Source organism: Ylistrum balloti, unplaced genomic scaffold, assembly GCF_031769215.1.
Source record: "Ylistrum balloti isolate Yb309-2 unplaced genomic scaffold, AGI_CSIRO_Ybal_v1 Utg370752, whole genome shotgun sequence".
NCBI lineage: Eukaryota > Metazoa > Mollusca > Bivalvia > Pectinida > Pectinidae > Ylistrum > Ylistrum balloti.
The window spans coordinates 20,909-41,440 of record NW_026782442.1 but is presented as its reverse complement, the minus strand read 5'-3'; the positions used below and the strand labels follow the sequence as shown (position 1 = coordinate 41,440).

Sequence of the window (20,532 nt, the reverse complement as noted above, 5' to 3'; positions counted from 1 at the left end):
GGCCACATGGAGGCAATAGGGCAGTTGCGGTAGTAGCAATAGAGTTAAATTCTTCAAAAATTTGACCAAATTTGGTTTAAAATTTTGAAAATCCTCATCTTTTGGAGGAAGACAAAGTGATATAATTGTCAATAAAGAGATTTTGATGTGTGATAGCTAAACTATCCAGGTAACTGATACAGGCCCTATGGACCACTTGTTTACAGGGCTCTTACACCCCATTTTGGGACTGGGGCCCGGGGCCTTAAGAATTGGGGAAAAATAGCAGTGTTTTCCTTAGAATTTGGAAAACTTAGGGTCTAAATTGGGAAAAAAATATACTATTTTGCATATTCGGCCGCAAATCTGGCAGATCGAGAGCCCTGGTTTAGTATGAAAGGTGTTCCGAAGATTACCCTATGAACCCCTATTGTGATGTGCAGTGTTTTAAAAAGACATCAATATTAAGGGAATTGATATTGAGAATATTACTTTGTTGACTACAGGTACAATTATTAAGATGGCCTGGCCACTGTACTTAGCAATGGTGACTGCACTTGTAGCTGTAGTGTTGATGATACTACCAAACCCACCACTAACCAACCAAGCCAGACTCTGGATGGACAAGGGAAGTTTCTTCAAATTTGGCAACCATGACATATTCTATATTGGTATATTTTTTAAGAACCTAAATTTATTCTGGTCATTGTCTTTCCTCAAACAAAAAAAACAAAAAAAAAAACAAAATAAAAAGTTCAAAATTTTGTTTATTGTTTGGTCCATTATTTCACACATGAAGTTTTCATTGTAAGTCAAATTCTCCTCTTGTAACTGGTTGAACTATTGCTATTATAATGACTTCTTATGATTTACATTCATATCCAAGTCTATTTCATAGTTTCATCACAAACATTAAATTTACTACCAGGTATCCCGGAATTATAAAGACAGACTAATTTATTCCGGTTGAGTATTAATAACTGTTGATAATGTCAATAGACTGATACTGTTGATGATGTCAATAGTCTGATACTGTTGATGATGTCAATATACTGCTACTGTTGATGATGTCAATAGATTGACACTGTTGATGATGTCAATAGACTGACACTGTTGATGTCAATAGACTGATACTGTTGATGATGTCAATAGATTGACACTGTTGATGATGTCAATATACTGATACTGTTGATGATGTCAATAGACTGATACTGTTGATGTCAATAGACTGACACTGTTGATGTCAATAGACTGATACTGTTGATGATGTCAATAGACTGATACTGTTGATGATGTCAATAGACTGATACTGTTCATGATGTCAATAGAATGATACTGTTGATGATGTCAATAGACTGATACTGTTCATGATGTCAATAGAATGATACTGTTGATGATGTCAATAGACTGACACTGTTGATGTCAATAGACTGATACTGTTGATGATGTCAATAGACTGACACTGTTGATGATGTCAATAGAATGATACTGTTGATGATGTCAATAGACTGACACTGTTGATGATGTCAATAGAATGATACTGTTGATGATGTCAATAGACTGACACTGTTGATGATGTCAATAGACTGATACTGTTGATGATGTCAATAGACTGATACTGTTGATGATGTCAATAGACTGATACTGTTCATGATGTCAATAGAATGATACTGTTGATGATGTCAATAGACTGATACTGTTCATGATGTCAATAGAATGATACTGTTGATGATGTCAATAGATTGATACTGTTGATGATGTCAATAGAATGATACTGTTGATGATGTCAATAGACTGATACTGTTGATGTCAATAGACTGACACTGTTGATGATGTCAATAGATTGACACTGTTGATGATGTCAATAGATTGACACTGTTGATGTCAATAGTCTGACACTGTTGATGATGTCAATATACTGACACTGTTGATGATGTCAATAGACTGACACTGTTGATGATGTCAATAGACTGATACTGTTGATGATGTCAATAGACTAACACTGTTGATGATGTCAATAGACTGATACTGTTGATGATGTCAATAGACTGATACTGTTGATGTCAATAGACTGATACTGTTGATGATGTCAATATACTGATACTGTTGATGATGTCAATAGACTGACACTGTTGATGATGTCAATAGACTGATACTGTTGATGATGTCAATAGACTAACACTGTTGATGATGTCAATAGACTGATACTGTTGATGATGTCAATAGATTGACACTGTTGATGATGTCAATATACTGATACTGTTGATGATGTCAATAGACTAATACTGTTGATGATGTCAATATACTGACACTGTTGATGATGTCAATAGACTGACACTGTTGATGATGTCAATAGAATGATACTGTTGATGATGTCAATATACTGATACTGTTGATGATGTCAATAGAATGATACTGTTGATGATGTCAATAGAATGATACTGTTGATGATGTCAATATACTGATACTGTTGGTGATGTCAATAGACTGATACTGTTGATGTCAATAGACTGACACTGTTGATGATGTCAATAGAATGATACTGTTGATGTCAATAGACTGATACTGTTGATGATGTCAATAGATTGACACTGTTGATGATGTCAATATACTGATACTGTTGATGTCAATATACTGACACTCTTGATGATGTCAATAGAATGATACTGTTGATGATGTCAATAGACTGATACTGTTGATGTCAATAGACTGATACTGTTGATGATGTCAATATACTGATACTGTTGATGTCAATAGACTGATACTGTTGATGATGTCAATAGATTGACACTGTTGATGATGTCAATATACTGATACTGTTGGTGATGTCAATAGACTGATACTGTTGATGTCAATAGACTGACACTCTTGATGATGTCAATAGATTGACACTGTTGATGATGTCAATATACTGATACTGTTGATGTCAATAGACTGATACTGTTGATGATGTCAATAGATTGACACTGTTGATGATGTCAATATACTGATACTGTTGATGATGTCAATAGATTGACACTGTTGATGATGTCAATAGACTGACACTGTTGATGTCAATAGACTGATACTGTTGATGATGTCAATAGACTGATACTGTTGATGATGTCAATAGAATGATACTGTTGATGATGTCAATAGACTGATACTGTTGATGATGTCAATAGACTGATACTGTTGATGATATCAACAGACTGACACTGTTGATGATGTCAATAGAATGATACTGTTGATGATATCAAAAGACTGATACTGTTGATGTCAATAGACTGATACTGTTGATGATGTCAATAGTCTGATACTGTTGATGAAGTCAATAGACTGACACTGTTGATGATGTCAATATACTGACACTGTTGATGATGTCAATAGTCTGATACTGTTGATGAAGTCAATAGATTGACACTCTTGATGATGTCAATAGAATGATACTGTTGATGTCAATAGACTGATACTGTTGATGTCAATAGACTGACACTCTTGATGATGTCAATAGAATGATACTGTTGATGATGTCAATAGTCTGATACTGTTGATGAAGTCAATAGACTGACACTGTTGATGATGTCAATATACTGACACTGTTGATGATGTCAATAGTCTGATACTGTTGATGATATCAATAGACTAACACTGTTCATGATGTCAATAGACTGATACTGTTGATGATGTCAATAGACTGACACTGTTCATGATGTCAATAGACTGACACTGTTGATGATGTCAATAGACTGACACTGTTGATGATGTCAATAGACTGACACTGTTCATGATGTCAATAGACTGACACTGTTGATGATGTCAATAGACTGACACTGTTGATGATGTCAATAGAATGATACTGTTGATGATGTCAATAGAATGATACTGTTGATGATGTCAATAGAATGATACTGTTGATGATGTCAATATACTGATACTGTTGATGATGTCAATATACTGACACTGTTGATGATGTCAATAGACTGACACTGTTGATGATGTCAATAGACTGACACTGTTGATGATGTCAATATACTGACACTGTTGATGATGTCAATAGACTGACACTGTTGATGATGTCATTATACTGACACTGTTGATGATGTCAATAGACTGATACTGTTGATGATGTCAATAGACTAACACTGTTGATGATGTCAATAAATTGATACTGTTGATGATGTCAATAGAATGATACTGTTGATGATGTCAATAGATTGACACTGTTGATGATGTCAATAGACTAACACTGTTGATGATGTCAATAAATTGATACTGTTGATGATGTCAATATACTGATACTGTTGATGATGTCAATAGATTGACACTGTTGATGATGTCAATAGACTAACACTGTTGATGATGTCAATAAATTGATACTGTTGATGATGTCAATATACTGATACTGTTGATGATGTCAATAGACTGACACTGTTCATGATGTCAATAGACTGACACTGTTGATGATGTCAATAGAATGATACTGTTGATGATGTCAATAGAATGATACTGTTGATGATGTCAATAGAATGATACTGTTGATGATGTCAGTAGACTGATGTTGCTAGTGTTGTCAAAAGACAGATACTTTTAATGAGATCTGTATTTACTGATTTTCTTTGAAACGAAAAAAGGTCTATAAATTTAAAGGGCTAAATAGACTAATATTGCTTAGAGTTAATAAAGGAGGTCAAAGGTTGTTGACAGGAGACTATATTGATGAACTTAAGCTTGCATTTTTTATCACAAAGTTTGTGTTTTCTATCATAGATGAAAAAGGATCGAATCCAAACAGAGGAACTGTGCTGATATTCCATGGATATCCTACATCTAGTTATGACTGGAATAAGGTAAATAGGGAATCCTTTATCAACTGTAGTAAGTCAGTATCATGGACCTCTTGACTTTATAAACTGTAGTAGTAAGTCAGTATCATGGACCTGGTGACTTTATAAACTGTAGTAAGTCAGTATCATGGACCTCCTGACTTTATAAACTGTAGTAAGTCAGTATCATGGACCTGGTGACTTTATAAACTGTAGTAAGTCAGTATCATGGACCTGGTGACTTTATAAACTGTAGTAAGTCAGTATCATGGACCTCCTGACTTTATAAACTGTAGTCAGTCAGTATCATGGACCTCCTGACTTTGTAAACTGTAGTAAGTCAGTAGCATCGACCTCCTGATTTTATAAACTGTAGTAAGTCAGTATCATGGACCTCCTGACTTTATAAACTGTAGTAAGTCAGTATCATGGACCTCCTGACTTTATAAACTGTAGTAAGTCAGTATCATGGACCTCCTGACTTTATAAACTGTAGTAAGTCAGTATCATGGACCTCCTGACTTTATAAACTGTAGTAAGTCAGTATCATGGACCTCCTGACTTTGTAAACTGTAGTAAGTCAGTATCATGGACCTCCTGACTTTATAAACTGTAGTAAGTCAGTATCATGGACCTACTGACTTTATAAACTGTAGTAAGTCAGTATCATGGACCTCCTGACTTTATAAACTGTAGTAAGTCAGTATCATGGACCTCCTGACTTTATAAACTGTAGTAAGTCAGTATCAGTTATATTAATACATTGTATAACTATAGTGTTATATTAATACATTGTATAACTATAGTGTTATATTAATACATTGTATAACTATAGTGTTATATTAATACATTGTATAACTATAGTGTTATATTAATACATTGTATAACTATAGTGTTATATTAATACATTGTATAACTATAGTGTTATATTAATACATTGTATAACTATAGTGTTATATTAATACATTGTATAACTATAGTGTTATATTAATACATTGTATAACTATAGTGTTATATTAATACATTGTATAACTATAGTGTTATATTAATACATTGTATAACTATAGTGTTATATTAATACATTGTATAACTATAGTGTTATATTAATACATTGTATAACTATAGTGTTATATTAATACATTGTATAACTATAGTGTTATATTAATACATTGTATAACTATAGTGTTATATTAATACATTGTATAACTATAGTGTTATATTAATACATTGTATAACTATAGTGTTATATTAATACATTGTATAACTATAGTGTTATATTAATACATTGTATCTATAGTGTTATATTAATACATTGTATAACTATAGTGTTATATTAATACATTGTATAACTATAGTGTTATATTAATACATTGTATAACTATAGTGTTATATTAATACATTGTATAACTATAGTGTTATATTAATACATTGTATAACTATAGTGTTATATTAATACATTGTATAACTATATTAGTACATTAGTACATTACTACACTCTATTCTAATTTTAACCATTTCTATTGATTATTGTTTCTTGTTTTCCTAGATATTAGATGACCTGAAGGCAGAGTTCAGTCAAGTTGTGATGTATGATCTATAGGATTTGTTATATTACATATATTTTCATTGTATAACTAATATACCAGTATATATTAATACAGTTACAAACCAGTGATTATTTATCTGTGTTAGACAACGTCTTACAAATGTCTGACAAACTGGTAATACATATACGTGTGAGACAAGTTCATTGACAAACTGGTAATATCTTTATCTTTGTGAGACAGCAATGACAAACTTATGATATATTTATCTTTGTTAGACTGGTTCAGTGACAAAGCAGTAATACATTTATCTTTGTTAGACAGGTTCAGCGACAAAGCAGTAATACATTTATCTTTGTTAGACAGGTTCTGTGACAAAGCAGTAATATATTTATCTTTGTTAGACTGGTTCAGCGACAAAGCAGTAATACATTTATCTTTGTTAGACTGGTTCAGTGACAGGTAATACATTTATCTTTGTTAGACTGGTTCAGTGACAAAGCAGTAATACATTTATCTTTGTTAGACTGGTTCAGCGACAAAGCAGTAATACATTTATCTTTGTTAGACTGGTTCAGGGACAAAGCAGTAATACATGTATCTTTGTTAGACTGGTTCTGAGACAAAGCAGTAATACATTTATCTTTGTTAGACTGGTTCAGTGACAAAGCCATAATATACGACAAAGCAGTTACATTCTTTGTACGACTGATTCAGTGACAAAGCAGTAATACATTTATCTGTGTTAGACAACGTCTTTATCAAATGTCTGACAATCTTTGTTACTGGTAATACAAAGCAGTAATACATTTATCTTTGTAAGACTGGTTCAGAGACAAAGCAGTAATACATTTATCTTTGTTAGACAGTGACAAAGCAGTAATACATTTATCTTTGTGAGACAAGTTCAGCGACAAAGCAGTAATACATTTATCTTTGTGAGACAGCAATGACAAACCTATGATATATTTATCTTTGTGAGACAGCAATGACAAACCTATGATATATTTATCTTTGTTAGACTGGTTCAGTGACAAAGCAGTAATACATTTATCTTTGTTAGACTGGTTCAGTGACAAAGCAGTAATACATTTATCTTTGTTAGACTGGTTCAGTGACAAAGCAGTAATACATTTATCTTTGTTAGACTGGTTCAGCGACAAAGCAGTAATACATTTATCTTTGTTAGACTGGTTCAGCGACAAAGCAGTAATACATTTATCTTTGTTAGACAGGTTCTGTGACACAGGTTATATATTTATCCATAATATCTTTATCTTTGTGAGACTGGTTTAGTGACAAACCCATATTATGTTTACCTTTGTTAGACTGGTTCAGTGACAAAAAGTAATATATTTATCTTTGTGAGACTGGAGCATTGACAAACCCATAATATTTTTATCTTTGTTAGAAAAGTTTGGTGACAAACTTATTATAAATTTATCTTTGTGACACTGGTTCAGTGACAAAAAGTAATATATTTATCTTTGTTAGACAGGTTCAGTGAGAAACAGTTTATATATATATATTTATCTGTGACAGCGTTGGAGACAAACCGGTAATACATATACATTTATCAATGAGACAGGTTCAGTTAACCAACCAATGTCATCTATGTAAGTTGTAGTATATTTGAGCTATTCATTTTAGGCCTATTTGGCCTCTTTCATATATATGTCTTTATAGTCAGATGACCCTTAGGCCATGCACCTCTTGTTGTATAAATAATTGGTCTTGGTCCCCAATAGCAGGAGGGGACCTAACAGGGAAAATAAACAAAAATTCTTTAAGATCTTTCATTTTCTGAAGGAATGCCTGGATTCTATCTAAATTAGGTTTGTAGTAACATCCTTATGTGAAAAGAATTAATTTTGTATACACAGTTGGTCTTAGACTCTCAACTCCCTGGGGCAGGAAAGATGGGGCCCAAAAGGGTAAATAGAGCAAATGTTTTATAAATTTCTGAAGGAATGCAAGGATTCTGTTCCAATTTGGTCTGAAGTGTCCTTTGGTGAGAACAAATATGTAAAATGGTTGATGTAATTCCCCTGGTGTGGGAAGGATGGTGCCCAATAGGGAATATATTGCAAATTCTCCAAAATCCTTCTGCTGTAGAAATGACAGTATTTTGTCCAAATTTGGTACGAGCTGGGTCAAAAAGCGAAAAAACTTCAAAATCCTTTGCCTATAATTTGGACAAAGCACAGCCAGGTGACCAGTACAGGCCTTATGGGCCTCTTGTAAGACATTTACATACAATATACATACATTTTGTTGACGCAATCAATGAAATAAACAGACATATACAAAATTTTTATAATATATCATTTTAGCTTTTTTTATAACAGTTAAAGATTGAAATTCATACCCCATATTATTATGCAAAATTGAATTTGTGTTAAGAAAATAATCGTATTCATACAACTCAAATATAACTGTAAACTATATATAAAAATTTCAAAGTATCTTAAAGCATGTGCTGATGCAGGATGCTCAAGGAAAAAAACATGTGAGAGATGATAAATATTCTGTTAAACAGTGGAGTAATGTGTTTTGACAGTTGGGTCATTCCTTTACAATATCGGAGCAGACAGACATTGGTGAGGTGCTGCTGATGAAACTTGGTGTTAAACAAGCTCACATCCTATCACATGACTATGGGGACACAGTGGCTCTGGAGCTTTTAGCCAGGTAATTCCAAAAGGAGACCTTGTTAGTCATCGTAAGAAAAAGACATTAGATTGTTGACAAAAATTGAGACATTTCAGTGACCTCCAAATAAAATATTGACAAACTGGTGTCTCTTGTCTTTAATAAGTAAATCATTATGGTAAATTGAGGGATTGAACACACAGACCAGAATATGTTGTAATCAAGTAGCTTTATGTAAATAATGTATCCAGTGATTGTTGATGAGGTGTATGGTAGTAAAAATGCAATCACCTTTATCACAAATGTGACCAGGAATTGTTTCAACAATTTGTTCTGAGAACCCTGGTTTTATATTGCATTTAGACCTTGCATAAATCTATTTGAGCAAATAAAAACACAGTGAGCAGGGGCACACATAGATATACCCCCAACACCCCATCTATAGCCATTTTGTTTCTTCGTTGTTGTCCACCGTACATAAACTTTCCATTCAAATGACTTATTCTCACTAACCAAAAGGCCCAAACATGGTTGGTGATATTGGGCTTGTAGCATGATGGGGGTCAAGTGCTACCAAGCACCTACTTTCAAGTTCACAGGGGTCAAATATCTGTAAATCTTTAAACAAATTCTTCTGTCCAGGGTGCTGATATTGGGCTTGTAACATGATGGGATAAAGGGCTACCAAGCTTTGAAAATAAATGAAATTTACCTACTTACAAGTTCACAGGGGTCAAATACCTATAAATCTTTAAACAGATTCTTCTGCCCAGGGTGCTGATATTGAGCCTGTTTGATGCTGGGATGAAGGGCTACCAAGTTTGATAAAATGAATGACCTAGACCTTTCAAGGTCACAAGGTTCAAATATGTTAAAATCTTTAAGCAACTTCTTTTCAATAATCAGAAGGCTCAGGGCTCTGATATTGGTCCTGTAGCATGATGGGATATTGGACTACTAAGTTGGGTGAAAGAAATGACTTTAACCTTCTTTCAAGGTCACAGGTGTCGAATATGTTAACATTTTAAGACAACTTTTTCTCAATAACCAAAAGGCCCAGGGTGATGATATTGGTCATATAGCACAATGGGATCAATTTCTACCAAGTTTGTTCATATGAGTGACCCTGACCCACTTTCATGATCAAAGGTGTCAAATATGTCAAAATCTTGAAACGACTTCTACTTAATAACCAAAAGAGCCCATGGTGCTGATATTGGGCCTGTATGATGCTGGGATGGAGAGCTACCAAGTTTGATAATATGAATGACCTTCAAGGTCATAGGGGTCAAATATGTTGGAATATTTAAAAGACTTCTTCTCAATAGTCAAAAGGCCTTGATTGCTGATAATCAACTTATAGCATGCTAGAATGAAGGATTACCAATTTTGTTTATGTATTGACATTTTCTCTTTTCATTTTCAAAGGGAACTGGGGTCAAATGCAATAAAATCTTCAAATAACTTTTCAATAATAAAAAGATCCAGACTGTCAATATTGATTCTTTAATATAAGTTTATGAAGGGCAACTACCAATTTGTTCAAATAATTGACCTTGACCTATATTCAAGATCTCTTGGGTTAAGTGAGTTGAGATTTAAAAATTTCTTTATCAGCAAGCAATAGGTTCAGAGTAATGACATTTATGTAGCAGCATGTATAAAGAATATAATTTCAAGTTTGCGGAATATTTTTTATGAACCAACAATGCCTTCTTTGTAAGCTGTATAATAGTTGAGCAATTGATTTTCAGCCTTTTTTGTCCTCTTTCATATTTAGGTCTTTATAGTCAGATGACCGTTAAGGCCCGTGGGCCTCTTGTTCTTCTGATTTAATTCTGTTGAGTCGTTAATCTATTAAGGGGTTCATGAGATATCTTCTACACATTAAGCTTTAAGATGGTTAAGGGTGACTTGTGACATTTAAACTTGACCACCTAAATCTAATTTGGTGTAGAAATTGAAACTGTAATACTATGGTATGAAAATGAACTGTTAGGAGCTTCATGAGATCTTGTATACAAGCTTTTCATTATAGTAGTGGTCAAAGGTGACCTTTTACCTTTAACTTTGACCACCAAATATAATCAGATGTAGACATTGATGAGCTGATGCTATAGTGTGAACATGGGTACATGATGGAGGTTAGCACATACAGACACATACACAGACTATGTGTATATTAGAACTGCTTGTTGTCTAGGTGGTCAGACTTGAATTTACACTTGTTGTAATGTGTAGAAGTTGAGAGTTCCCTTACTGGCCTTGGCTAGTGGAAATTTCCCTTTAGTGTAGCAGTAGATTGCCTAGCTAAAGACTGAATGGTGGCTACTTAGAACCCTAGCAGTGGCAGGGTGTTTTTCATTACTCCTTCCTATTACAGATTTGGTGCTGTTTACTACTGTCAATCTGTAATTGAAAGGAGCCATGAAAAACACTCTGCCATGGCTGGGGTTTGAACAGAAGACTCATTGGTGCCTAGCCTGATACTCTACCGGTTGACTAAAAGAAAATTCTGACTAGCTGAGGCTAGTAAGGCGACCAGTACTTTCAACTTCTACAAATTTAATATCTTTATCATGGAATTCTATTAATTTTGTGTATCTATTTCAGGCACAACCAAGGACATGGTAGGATCCATGTCCTGTCACTTTGTCTCTCAAATGGAGGTATGCTAATTATTTATTCAATTTTACAAAATATCTATTAACAACATTTTAACTGGAATATGTACAAATGATGTTAGAAAGTCTCCTAAACTATCAAGTATCAATATTCAATTTGTAGGTGTGTTTCCAGAGACAAACCATCCAAGACCTATACAGAGGGTAAGCTGCTATTCAATTTCCAACTTGAAATTTCTGTAAATGTGCTTAATTTAGCAGTAATGAGTTTTAATTTCATTTTAGTGCTCTCAGCGCTGACTTTATTGCGCTAAAGTATGATTGCACTAATTGCATTTTCTTCATATCAATTAAATAGTCATTTTCATGGACATACAAATTCATCATTGCACCAATTTACAATGAAAGTGATAATGTGATCAAATTGTTTGTGCCAAATTAAGTAAAGTGCATTATATCATAAGTACATTATATCATTTTTCATGTGTGTTTGTCTCTCTTCTGTTTATTGACACTACCAGACGTGACAATATAATAATATTCTTTACCCAACACCCATCACAGGATCATGTAAAAGTGTATATGTGGGAGGAGCATTATAAATTCTACTACACCCCTCCCCTTAAACATTCTTACATGCCCGTGTGATACAATTATTTGACTTAACCATACATATTTTGATTTGATTTGGATTTATAGTCAATTTTAGTGTCTATACAGATTTCACGTTTGTGATCTTGATTATTCACCTGATTATCATACCAACAGGTGTTGAAGAACTCAGTGGTTGGGCCCATCGTGTCAAGATTCTTTTTCTTTAAGTTTTTCTTCAAAAGAAGGTAATTAGTAGTGATTAGTCTACAACTTATTTTTGTGAGTTCTTTTCAAATTTACTGCTGAAAACAATATACAATTTTAGTAGTTTTCTTTACATTTTTGTGTCACATTAAAATTCTGAGTAGTGTACTTGGGTTTGAATAGATTTATCATTAAAGTAATATGTAAGAGATTGTTCACGAAGGGAGACCACATCACAAACATCTTTACTCTGGTAAAATGGATTGATTAAATTTCACTAATGGAAGGATGTTATATTGAATAAATCTAATTAAAAATTAAAAAATAGAATATGGGAATTTAGAATGATCAGACTCCACCAGTGCTTAAAGTCTGCCTGAGTCAATGTCAAAAGTGTATCACTCTGTGGTAGCTTGTCACCACTCTGTAGTAGATTGTGACCACTCTGTAGTAGCTTGTGATCACTCTGTAGTAGCTTGTGATCACTCTGTAGTAGCTTGTGACCACTCTGTAGTAGATTGTGACCACTCTGTAGTAGCTTGTGACCACTCTCTGTAGTAGCTTGTGATCACTCTGTAGTAGCTTGTGATCATTCTGTAGTAGATTGTGACCACTCTGTAGTAGCTTGTGACCACTCTGTAGTAGATTGTGACCACTCTGTAGTAGCTTGTGATCACTGCAGTAGATTGTGATCACTCTGTAGTAGCTTGTGATCACTCTGTAGTAGCTTGTGATCACTCTGTAGTAGCTTGTGATCACTGCAGTAGATTGTGACCACTCTGTAGTAGATTGTGACCACTCTCTGTAGTAGCTTGTGATCACTCTGTAGTAGCTTGTGACCACTCTCTGTAGTAGCTTGTGATCACTCTGTAGTAGCTTGTGACCACTCTGTAGTAGATTGTGATCACTCTGTAGTAGATTGTGATCACTCTGTAGTAGCTTGTGATCACTCTGTAGTAGCTTGTGATCACTCTGTAGTAGCTTGTGATCACTGCAGTAGATTGTGACCACTCTGTAGTAGATTGTGACCACTCTGTAGTAGATTGTGACCACTCTGTAGTAGATTGTGACCACTCTGTAGTAGCTTGTCACCACTCTGTAGTAGCTTGTGATCACTGCAGTAGATTGTGATCACTCTGTAGTAGCTTGTGATCACTGCAGTAGATTGTGATCACTCTGTAGTAGCTTGTGATCACTGCAGTAGATTGTGATCACTCTGTAGTAGCTTGTGATCACTCTGTAGTAGCTTGTCACCACTCTGTAGTAGCTTGTGATCACTGCAGTAGATTGTGATCACTCTGTAGTAGCTTGTGATCACTCTGTAGTAGCTTGTGATCACTCTGTAGTAGATTGTGACCACTCTGTAGTAGATTGTGACCACTCTGTAGTAGCTTGTGATCACTCTGTAGTAGATTGTGATCACTCTGTAGTAGATTGTGATCACTCTGTAGTACATAGTGACCACTCTGTAGTAGCTTGTGACCACTCTGTAGTAGATTGTGATCACTCTGTAGTAGCTTGTGATCACTCTGTAGTAGCTTGTGATCACTGCAGTAGATTGTGACCACTCTGTAGTAGCTTGTGATCACTGCAGTAGATTGTGACCACTCTGTAGTAGCTTGTGACCACTCTGTAGTAGCTTGTGATCACTCTGTAGTAGCTTGTGATCACTCTGTAGTAGCTTGTGATCACTCTGTAGTAGCTTGTGATCACTCTGTAGTAGCTTGTGATCACTCTGTAGTAGCTTGTGATCACTCTGTAGTAGCTTGTGATCACTGCAGTAGATTGTGACCACCCTGTAGTAGATTGTGACCACTCTGTAGTAGATTGTGACCACTCTGTAGTAGCTTGTGATCACTCTGTAGTAGCTTGTGATCACTCTGTAGTAGCTTGTGACCACTCTGTAGTAGCTTGTGATCACTCTGTAGTAGCTTGTGATCACTGCAGTAGATTGTGACCACCCTGTAGTAGATTGTGATCACTCTGTAGTAGCTTGTGATCACTCTGTAGTAGCTTGTGATCACTCTGTAGTACATTGTGACCACTCTGTAGTAGCTTGTGATCACTCTGTAGTACATTGTGACCACTCTGTAGTAGATTGTGATCACTCTGTAGTAGATTGTGACCACTCTGTAGTAGATTGTGACCACTCTGTAGTAGATTGTGATCACTCTGTAGTAGCTTGTGATCACTGTAGTAGATTGTGACCACTCTGTAGTAGCTTGTGATCACTCTGTAGTAGCTTGTGATCACTCTGTAGTAGCTTGTGATCACTCTGTAGTAGATTGTGATCACTCTGTAGTAGCTTGTGATCACTCTGTAGTAGATTGTGATCACTCTGTAGTAGATTGTGATCACTCTGTAGTAGATTGTGATCACTGCAGTAGATTGTGATCATTCTGTAGTAGATTGTGATCACTCTGTAGTAGCTTGTGACCACTCTGTAGTAGCTTGTGATCACTCTGTAGTAGCTTGTGATCACTCTGTAGTAGCTTCTGATCACTCTGTAGTAGCTTGTGATCACTGCAGTAGATTGTGATCACTCTGTAGTAGCTTGTGATCACTCTGTAGTAGATTGTGATCACTCTGTAGTAGCTTGTGATCACTCTGTAGTAGCTTGTGATCACTCTGTAGTAGCTTGTGATCACTCTGTAGTAGCTTGTGACCACTCTGTAGTAGCTTGTGACCACTCTGTAGTAGCTTGTGATCACTGCAGTAGATTGTGACCACTCTGTAGTAGCTTGTGATCACTCTGTAGTAGCTTGTGATCACTCTGTAGTAGCTTGTGATCACTCTGTAGTAGCTTGTGACCACTCTGTAGTAGCTTGTGATCACTCTGTAGTAGCTTGTGATCACTGCAGTAGATTGTGACCACTCTGTAGTAGCTTGTGATCACTCTGTAGTAGCTTGTGATCACTCTGTAGTAGCTTGTTATATGTTCTGATCCTTTTTTTTTTTTTTTTGTTTTCTTTTGTGTGTTTATATAGAAGTAATCTAAAAATAACGAGTATCATTTTTTTTTTGAAAGCTTTGGAGAAGTGTTTGGAGTTATGCCTTCTGATGAAGAACTTGATGACATCTTTACTATAAAACTTCACAAAGATGGAAATATGGTAGACAGTCTGTGAGTTTTCATTCTCAATTATTAGTTTCGTAATTTTGGAGACTCAGAGTAGGAAGATGGGCTTATTACAGGATAGTTGCAGAACATTTACTACCAAGTCTCCTGAAACCGTAATAAATGGGTGGGCTTATTACAGGCTCATCACTGAATGAATACAAATATATCAATGTTACATTAGGTGCGGGTCATTCATACAGTGTTGACCAACTAATGTTCATAAAATGGACAGAGTTGGATTTCCATATCAGACAGGAATGCAATTCAATCTCTCACTTTATGGAAGGGCACCATTAAACCACAAATTTTTATGTGGTTCAAATTTTGTGGTTTTCCTTCAATTTCACCAACATGGAAGTAAAGGATTACTTTAAGCTCTCTTTAGGCTTGTAGTTTTGTTGTCCTTGTATACATTGAATCAACCCTTGGATGAGACAAGGAAATCTCATACTGGTGAAAAGTGTGAATACTATTCAGGAGAAAAAAGATATTCTTTTTTCAGTCCAACCTTATGGACACAATAAGTGGGTTGTTAAGTTTTCCCACACAGTAAGATTTCCTGTGCACCACCACCTCTGCAAACTTACGTAATAACATGTCAAAAGTTTGTATGACTAGCTTTCCGTCACTAAATCCTATATGTTCTGCTAGGTTTAATATAGAATATGTCTCAGCTATGACTTCAAAATTTGTTCGAGTCTTAACAACTCTGGACTTATTCAGAATGTTTAGACATTATAGAAAAACCAACAATTATAAGTGAATAAACACCCCTCAGTGAAGTATAGTATCACCTAAACAGTTGTAAGTTTGCTGCTAGTACTAATGAACAAAAACTAACCGTGAATTCTCTGTTGATATTAATTATTCTAAGCCTCCAAATATCCACAGTTGCTTTATTTTATTTGTCCATGTATCAGTGCATATAACTTCATAATATATTAACAGCTGAAAGGTCTGGTGATCTTAAAGTGGTGAGGAAAACAAAAAAAAAAAAAAAAATAAAATTAAGAAAATAAGGGGTTCACAGTTTTAAAAGGAAATTTGAATTATTTCAGTGGTACAGGGAATTTTTGGATTAAAAAGATTAACAAGACAATGTTATACTTCATTCATCTGACATTAAAAAGTTAATTCATATTGACTATCATTACAGCCTGTTGAACTACGTCAGTGAGAGGGCTGTACACAGAGATCGATGGGTAGGTGCTCTACAGACCACCAAAGTTCCAGGTGAGAAGACATGTATCTCCATCACTGGGTACCACTAACATTGGATGCAAACACTTTCACTTCTAATATATGACTTGACAAAAGGTTCTTCATTCCCATAAATTTGGCGATGTAGAAAAAGATTTAGAATATTGCCAGGTTCGATTTTGCATTGGTCTAAATAAATGCTATTTTCACGACTTTGCTAAGTTATGTGTTATGCAAACAACAGAATGTATTTTTCCATTTGACATCTCCATAGACTCAATAAAATGGAACAATTTTTTCTCAGACTTGCCTCTTCAACCTCAAATGAAGAGAAACATGGTAGATCTTCTGTCTGTTATTCACATAAAGAGATCCTTTAAAAATTTCCCCAGAACAGATACTTGTAAGACAATACAGCTGTTCATTGCAGGGTGACTCTGGTCTTACCTTGTGCATTTCCAATTCAGTTATTCTTCAAATATTTTTTAAATAAAAGATAACTCTAAGAGCATGGAGAATTGTAATGTCCCCTTTTCTGACCAAAATTTGATTTAAAATGAAGGGAATATTACTGTATACTGCAGGATTCAATACCTATTATTAGCCTTCCAAATACACATTAAAATATGCTTAATTATTAGGTGTATTTAGGTAAAACAATATGTATACAAGGTTTTTCCCAGGCATGGTGACACACAAGCAGTTTGAAGGTGTAAATTTGCAGTACAGGAAAATAACATGTAAAAAGTTGAATGAAATTATTTGTTATATTGGTCACCTATTTTCTCCACTTGTGAATAAATCAATATAACCACAGAAACATGAATCTGAGCAGATTTATTCTAAATTTATCAGTCATTATAACATCATCAACAAACAAAATATCAAATAACATTCTCTAATAATGGTAAATTTATCACCATTAAATCATTATCACAAGTATTCCTATTTCAGTCCAATCAGAATGACCTGTCACATTACATTATACAGGCTATTCTGTATTATTCCTACTAAACCAGTCACTCAAAGAAAAGGTCACTAAAAGGTCACAATTTTAAGTAAAACAAAGAGGTTTATAAACTTACAAATGATTGACACTAAACTCTAATATTTCAGTTAAAATTCAATGTGAAAGGTCATTCAGGTTGGACAAATAAAAAATTGTTTCGTTGCTTACTGGTGTGTAAACTGCATTTGTTTCAACAGATATTTTAAAATTAGCACATTTTTTCAAAATATCTGTAAAACCTATACTGGAATGTATACAGTAAAGTTGTAAGAATTAGACAATAGCGTTGAGTGCGTGTCTATCTTCTATAACATATAAATGTTATCAGTACGTAAGGCACTATAATTGTAATTCAACCTATAAGGCAACCTAAATAACTGTATGGCACAAATCTATGTTAATGTACAATATAAATACTTCATTGATATGCAAATTCTTTTTACTAAATAAATTATACTATATATTCTTCTTTGCAGTTCACATGATCTATGGGCCTGCTGACATTGTCAACCCACCTGCCTTCATTCAGTTCTACAAGTAAGTGACAGAAAATATATAAATCACTTTTCTCATACCCTAGACAAGTAAATCAAAGCTCTTTACCAATATGAGATTTCCTTGTCTCAATGAAGTCATGTCAATAATTAAATCCCATCAACAATTAAAAGCACTGGGATAACAAAAACACAACTTGTTTCATAAAACCTTAAGTAAAATATGAAATTGATTTCAAACTATTTACACTTTCAGAGAGAATGTTCCCAACCCAAGCATAACAGTGCTGAAATCAAACATTGGACACTATCCACAGTTTGAAGCTCCAAAAGATTTTGCTTGCTAACTTTTCTAGTTTTCAATAAATCATTGGGTTGAGATAACTTGTCAATGTTTTTACAATGTATCACTTCAACATTAATCATAACCTTCTATAAATGAATAAATAACACAGGCCATTACTTTACCCAGTATATAACATTGCACTCATCCCAGTTATATGAGTAGCACATTGTATTATCACTTATTGCACAATAATGAACAAACAAGGAAAAGCAAAGAGGCAAAATGTTTAAAACAACATTCTCTGATATTTAATGTCTGAATTAACCAGGAATCAGATATACAATGTATTATACTAGGATTTTGTTTCATAAAACCTTAAGTAAAATATGAAATTGATTTCAAACTATTTACACTTTCAGAGAGAATGTTCCCAACCCAAGCATAACAGTGCTGAAATCAAACATTGGACACTATCCACAGTTTGAAGCTCCAAAAGATTTTGCTACTGCATACAAAACTTTTCTAGGATCAATAAATCATGCACAATAACTTGTCAATGTTTTTACAATGTATCACTTCAACATTGTCAGTAACTTGAAAATGTTGTTACAATGTATTACTTCAACATTGACAGTACCTGGGCAATGTTGTTACAATGTATCACTTCAACGCTGACAGTAACTTGAAAATGTTACAATATATTACTTCAACACTGACAGTAACTTGAAAATGTTGTTACAATATATTACTTCAACACTGACAGTAACTTGAAAATGTTGTTACAATATATTACTTCAACGCTGACAGTAACTTGAAAATGTTGTTACAATATATCACTTCAACATTGAAAGTATTACGTGGTAACAACACACTGACAGTAACTTGAAAATGTTGTTACAATATATTACTTCAACGCTGACAGTAACTTGAAAATGTTACAATATATTACTTCAACGCTGACAGTAACTTGAAAAATGTATTACTTAACACTGACAGTATATATATTACTTCAACGCTGACAGTAACTTGAAAATGTTGTAACAATGTATTACGTCAACACTGACAGTAACTTGAAAATGTTGTAACAATGTATCACTTCAACACTGACAGTAACTTGAAAATGTTGTTACAATATATTACTTCAACACTGACAGTAACTTGAAAATGTTGTTACAATATATTACTTCAACGCTGACAGTAACTTGAAAATGTTACAATATATTACTTCAACACTGACAGTAACTTGAAAATGTTGTTACAATATATTACTTCAACGCTGACAGTAACTTGAAAATGTTGTTACAATGTATTACTTCAACATTGACAGTAACTTGAAAATGTTGTTACAATGTATCACTTCAACATTGAAAGTAACTTGAAAATGTTGTTACAATGTATCACTTCAACATTGAAAGTAACTTGAAAATGTTGTAACAATGTATTACGTCAACACTGACAGTAACTTGAAAATGTTGTTACAATATATTACTTCAACGCTGACAGTAACTTGAAAATGTTGTTACAATATATTACTTCAACACTGACAGTAACTTGAAAATGTTGTTACAATGTATTACTTCAACATTGAAAGTAACTTGAAAATGTTGTTACAATGAATCACTTCAACATTGAAAGTAACTTGAAAATGTTGTTACAATGTATCACTTCAACATTGAAAGTAACTTGAAAATGTTGTTACAATGTATCACTTCAACATTGAAAGTAACTTGAAAATGTTGTAACAATGTATTACGTCAACACTGACAGTAACTTGAAAATGTTGTTACAATGTACTACTTCAACACTCACTGACAGTAACTTGAAAATGTATCACTTCCATTTCTCAGTTTCTTGTACCTTCCACACCAGTCTCTGGTAAGGACATTTGTCCGCCACCCTCCACACCATTCTCTGGTAAGGACATTTGTCCACCACCCTCCACACCATCCTCTGGTAAGGACATTTGTCCAGTACCCTCTACACTAGTCTCTTGTAAGGACATTTGTCCACCACCCTCCAT

General features: G+C 34.2%; 1 protein-coding gene across 1 annotated transcript; it reads left to right on the top strand.

Annotated features, from left to right (window-relative positions):
- Window positions 1-499: 499 nt before the first annotated feature.
- Window positions 500-19,061, top strand: LOC132558059 (mesoderm-specific transcript protein-like). The gene is made up of 13 exons (XM_060222583.1): window positions 500-650; window positions 4,729-4,808; window positions 6,331-6,381; window positions 8,212-8,262; window positions 8,889-9,019; window positions 11,594-11,649; window positions 11,768-11,808; window positions 12,373-12,443; window positions 15,431-15,526; window positions 16,680-16,756; window positions 18,209-18,269; window positions 18,483-18,564; window positions 18,936-19,061. Exons 1-13 carry the CDS (start codon window positions 500-502, stop codon window positions 19,059-19,061), a joined length of 1,074 nt encoding a protein of 357 aa, XP_060078566.1.
- The last annotated feature ends 1,471 nt before the right edge of the window (window positions 19,062-20,532 follow it).